Source organism: Melospiza georgiana, chromosome 22 (genome assembly GCF_028018845.1).
Source record: "Melospiza georgiana isolate bMelGeo1 chromosome 22, bMelGeo1.pri, whole genome shotgun sequence".
Classification (NCBI taxonomy): Eukaryota; Metazoa; Chordata; class Aves; order Passeriformes; family Passerellidae; genus Melospiza; species Melospiza georgiana.
The window spans coordinates 4,826,397-4,832,014 of record NC_080451.1 but is presented as its reverse complement, the minus strand read 5'-3'; the positions used below and the strand labels follow the sequence as shown (position 1 = coordinate 4,832,014).

The following is a 5,618-nucleotide window of genomic DNA, read 5'->3' as shown; positions in this document are numbered from 1 at the left end:
GGCCCGGGCCGCTGTCCCATGATCTGGGTCTGGGGTTCTTGGTCCACCCACCTGGACCAGGGCCAGGGGCTCAGCCCCACTCTGCCATGCAGGGTCCAAAACCCCTCTGCTGCTGCTGGTGTTTCTGAGAAAAAAAAAAAAAAAAAAAAAAGAAAGGTGAAAAAGGCTGACCTCTCATTTTCAGTCCAGAGTGCTGGAAAGCCATGAGTCAGACTTGGCCCAAGTGTTTGAATTATAGGCTGTGGCCATGGTTTTCCAGAGATTTTTTTAGTACTTTTGGATTTCTAAAAGTTAATAATGATTTTCTTTAGTAATTCTCTGTTTCAGGATTCAGCAGGTCTGTTTCAGAACCAGGACCTTCAGGAATGTCAAAGAGCAACGTCTCCAGTGAATGAATGGACCATCTCCTGAAACGGAGCTGTTTGAACTTGAAACAATGAACTTTCTGTGCATGGTGGTTTGGGTTCCTGATATTGTAAACCTTGTGTTAGTGACATAATAGAAGTAAATATTCTACAGGTAAAGAATCTCTGTAGAAGCGAAGGGAGACGACCCATCCTTTGATCAGCATCGAACTCCGATTTATTGATCCAACATGCACATTTTATAACCGTGTTAATCAAATTCATACATATTGCAAAACCCGAGCTCATCATTGCTAACAGATTACACACCAATCCCTCCTTTTGTTTTCAATACCTGTGGTTTGTTATTGAGACCAAGTCTTGTTTTTCTCATTCTGTTATGAACGGTTCTCAAGGTCTCGATGTTTGTCACTTTGCTTTCCCATACTTATCCAAGGACAAGATATTTACTTGTTATTAAAAAACAACCTGAGAACTTCTGCTGTTTACAGAAACGTGCCTGAGAATTTTGTTGTTTACAGGAACAGGCTTTGAGAATTTGCTGCTTACAGCTGCCTTTTACTGTTCAATCAGCTGTATATGATTATGGCATGTCTGAACAAAACTCTATAAGCCGTGTCTGAGCAAAATTCTCCAACAAATCTCCTTGATCATTCTATGTCAGCACTTGATTGAGGTTTCAATTGGCAATGGATAAGCCTCTCCAGATGTGACTGTTCTCTCTTCTCCAAGGGCCCAGCAGAAGAATTACAAACGCAGCTCCTTTTTCTTTTTATTATAAGAAGAGGGGTGAGGTGTTGCCACATTTCTCTTCACAGAGACAAGCAAGGCACAATTCTTCCCAAGAATTTCTGAGATTCATATTCTCTGAGCCTCAGAGAAAGGGAAAACTCAATTCTTATAACTTGCAGTGCCTGTGTTGTGCCAAAGTAGAATGCAATATGGAGATTGCTTATCCAAAGTGAGGATGTTTTGTTTCCTTGGCCTATCAGGGCCAAGAGTGTGTGTGTGTGTTGGAACTGTCTGTGTTGAGGGTGTGAAGTGAGTGAGTGAGTGTTGCCACTGAATCTCCTGACTGTCAGCCAACACACACAGTCCCAACACACACAAAGAATGTTGCCTGACAGTCAGGAGATTCAGGGCAGTGTGAGCGTTGTGTGCAGAGTGAGTGCTCGGCAGATTCAGTTTAGATGAAATGTATATGGAATAGTATAATAAAGTAATTAATTAGCCTTCTGATATCCTAGGAGTCCTCCTCGTGAATCTCTCCCCATCATCGGAGTTAACTTTGATCTACAATACTCCTTTGTCCACCAAAGCCCGTCTGAGGATGGGACACAATGCACAAGGACAGGCACAACAGGCTGTGACACCAGGGTCCTGCACTCCCAGCCCAAACAACTGTCCTCATGGCACATGTGGGTACACACAGAGGGGACAGGGGGCCCCACATTGCCCAGCTTCCCACAGACAGCCTACAGATCTCCATCCAAGCCAGCAGATCATGCTGCCAATGCCACACCAGTGTCCCAAGCACCTGGCCCCATCCTGCTGTGCAGAGTAGCCACCTCCACACATCATCTGACTGGCAGGCCTTTAATCGCCTTTGGGGTGATCCCTAGAGTTCCTTTGTCATAGCACATTTCCTGTCCATCCAAACCATTTCCCACCCTGCATCCCTCTTCACCTGCTAAAGCTTTGGTCAGGCTGACAAGTGCCAGGGATCTCTGGAGAGTCCCCAGGTGGTTCCCGTGGTGCCAGTGCTCGTGCGAGTGCTCTTGGGCCCCGGAACAGGTGCCAATGCTGCTCTGTGGGCTGGTGATGGTGCCGCTCAATTGTTGAGCAGCACCTAAACCGGGCACCGTTCACCACGTCCCCCACCCAGCCTGAGCTGGTGCTGTCCATCCCTGCTCGCTCTACTCCTCCTCCTCACACCATGAGGATCCCGACTGGCTCCAGCAACTGCAATGGGATGATGGTGTGATGGATGGCTCTGCTCAGGGGCTGATGGTGCGGCACCCATTCCCCCTTACTGAAGAGCTCCTTCACATCTGCTCCCACCAACACGCTGCCCTCTTCCTGGAATACATCCCAGTCTCCTCCAGGGCAGCCTGGGCTCCTCCTGGGAACCCCACAACTGGGGTTTTTGTGTTCTGCCCATCACCCACCTTGTTCCTCCAGCCAACACAGAAGGAGATCCATGGTAAGATGCTCTGCTCTGGGGCCATGTCACAGGTCCTGTTGTTGGAGCCGGCAGTGCCATGCAGCTACCAAGGGCTCCGTCTCCAAGAGAGCTCCTGCAGGCACCCCTGACGCCTCCCAAACAAGTCAGACTCTCTCAAGCTCCCCAAGGCCAACCCAGTTTCCTCAAGAGCCCCATTTGAAAGTCAGTCTTCATCTAGGCAGTACCAGTGAGGTCCCCTAAAGCACCCTGGGAGCTACCAAGTGTTCCCGATCATCCCCAAGGGCCAGATGAGTTCCCTGGAGTTCTCGTGAATAACCTGGACAAAGCCCAGCCCCTCTCCCATCAAAATAATTGCCAACCCTCAAGGCCGTTGCCTCAGCCACAGCTTGAGGACTGGAAGCATCTTGCAGGATGTGCCCAACAGCCTCCGCAGAGTCCTGCCCAGCCCCAATGCACAACAAGGACACCTTCCCCAGCACACAAGCAGGGCCTTGGCATCAGCAGACCCAGCCCTGCATGTGTGTCCCCAGCTCCACTACATCTCCTCCCCGAAAAAACCAGCGAGACCAGCTCAGCTTTTTTTGCTTTTATCTTGATCAACAGTTGTATCTCCACAATGCCGCGTCCTCAGTTTGAGCTCATTTTCTGCCAAAAAGACACAGGGGGGCATGGTAAGACTCTCAGTGGGGCAAGAACAGCCCTTGTGTGGGGGTGGGGAGCAGAGGAAGAGGCACCCACCTCGTTGATCCAGTCGATGTAGGCGGACACCCGGGTGAAGACTGTTGGCTTCTTTTTTGTGTTGCAGCCCAGGCCGGAGCCGAAGCTGACGATGCCCTCAACCTCCCAGATCCCATCGTCACGCTGGCAGTTCAGGGGGCCCCCAGAATCACCCTGTGCAGAGAGGCAGAGAGACAGTGAGGGCCATTGCTCCTGGGCACCCTGCCAACACTCCACTCATCCCTCCCAGCCATCCACCACCATGTCTCCATCCACTCTCCTCCCAGTGCCCATGGTACCACATCCTTGGGGCTCCCACCATGTGCAGTGCACACACTCACGTTGCATCCAGAGACGATGCCATCACCGCCGGCGCATACCATGTTTTCATCCACATAGCTGCCCCACCAGTCCCACTGGGAGCAGGTCTCATAATCCACCACGGGCAGCAGAGCCTGCTGCAGGATGGTGGCCAGGGGCCCGTTGGCTGCAACGAGAGATAAAGCTTGTACCTCACACCCGCTGCCTGCATCCCCTTTCTGGAGACTCTCCCAGGTACATCTCACTTACTCCTGATGCGTCCCCAGCCGGTGACATAGCAGGGGAAGTCATTGGGCAGGATCTTGCCAGCATCTGGCAGGCAGGCGGCACGGACGGTGTCAGTCTCCTGCACCTCCTCTGCCAGCTTGATCAGGGCAATGTCGTTGCTACAGGGGGACACAAACCATGGTCCCTGGCCAGGGCAACAAGGCACCATGGCCACAGCACCCAAGACCCAGCCCTGATGCATCCCATCCCTTACATGATGAGGTAGGAGTCCCAATCCTCATGGACAATTGTCTTCTCCACACCAACAGCCACAGAACCAGGCTCATCATCCTCTGACAGGTCCTGCTTGCCCAGCACTACACGATAGGTCATGTAAGAGCTGTCAGGGAGAGAGAGAGTGTCAATCCCTACAAATATCTCATCCTGCTTGTACAGATCGCCCCCAGCACCCCAACACCCACCTGATGCAGTGGGCAGCTGTCAGCACCCACTGGGGGGCAATGAGGGTCCCGCCACAAGTGTGGTACCAGGATCCAGCGCTCCTGTACTGCAGTGAGATCTGCGAGGGCAGAGGCACAGGGTCAGAGCAGGAATGTCCCCATCCCTGTCCCCATCCCTGTCCCCATCCCTGTCCTTGTGCCCCTCACCTGCCATGGCCAGCTGTGGGCTACAGCGTCTTCACCGCCCACCACGCGGGAGCTCAGCTGTGGTGGCACGGCCGGCTGACCGCATCCGTAGGCTGTGGGACACCCGACAAAGGGACATCAGAGGCTGCCTGTGACCGTGCCCAGGGCAGGGCAGGTGCCACGGTCCTGTTCTCCCTGCCCTGACCTTTCCTCATGCCCTGCACCTACCATAGCCCAGCAGCACGACGAGACAGACGGCTCCCAGCATGGTTGCATCGAGCAAAGGTGCTGTGGTGGGGCCACTCACCCCTCTTATAGTGTCTGGACTGCTGGGGACCTTGGAGTGTCCCTGCCGGCTACTGACACGTGGGGACTGTCCCACGCTCTGGGCACAGGGGCTCCTCAGCCGTATTGCCTGCTCTTATCACACTCATGGTCCTGCCTGGGAATGGCCACATCTGCCCCTCATGGTGCTGGCACCATGCTGAGACGGTGGGGACACCTGGCCCTGCTCTGGGAAGGGGCAGGGTCCCTGCTGGGGCACAGGGTCACTCCCTCCTGGGCCAGCGTCCCACCCATGGTGCTGTCAGTGAGGGGCTGGGCAGCCCTGCTGCCCCCCAGCCCTAAGCAGTGACTTCCCCAGGACACTCTCTGCCCCCAGCTGTGAGAGCCGAAATGAGGGATGCGTGACTCCAGGTGGCTCTCCAAATTGCATTTTATTACATCCAAGAAGTTACAGCAGTCCAGGGTCGTGGGTGACAGAGCTGTGCCTACAGCTGTCAGCTCCAGCTGCAGGCAGGCCTGGTGACCCTTTGGTTTTAGTTACAATCAATTATATACTTTTCTTTGCTGAGTGTCTTACTGCAGTAGAACCAATCTATACCTTTACTTTTACCTGTAGCCTATCATAACTGCTGTAATTACCAGATTTATGTTACTATTCTCTAATCACTAAAAGTTAGTACGTTACAGTTTAAGCTCGAATTTGTTTTTCAGTTTTCTTTCAGTGGAAAATTCTGAAACCTTATTTCTACTGGCAAGACTGGCAGATTTGTTTGCCTGTGCTATCTTTCAGCTTGGTAAATTCATCTTCTTTTTTGAGGTTGGCTTATCCTTTTGTCTAAGTCATAAAACCTGTTTCCATCTCGACATAGTATTGCCTTCTTTGTTGTCTAG

At 52.4% G+C, this 5,618-nt stretch overlaps 1 protein-coding gene across 1 annotated transcript; it reads right to left on the bottom strand.

The window, feature by feature from the left end:
- Positions 1-3,230: 3,230 nt before the first annotated feature.
- On the bottom strand, positions 3,231-4,723 carry LOC131092687 (chymotrypsin-C-like). Its single transcript, XM_058039513.1, is given in 8 exon segments — positions 3,231-3,266; positions 3,268-3,441; positions 3,609-3,754; positions 3,838-3,974; positions 4,070-4,195; positions 4,278-4,375; positions 4,464-4,555; positions 4,671-4,723. Coding segments are annotated over 8 exon segments (849 nt in total). The 5' UTR covers positions 4,711-4,723.
- Between the last annotated feature and the right edge of the window lie 895 nt (positions 4,724-5,618).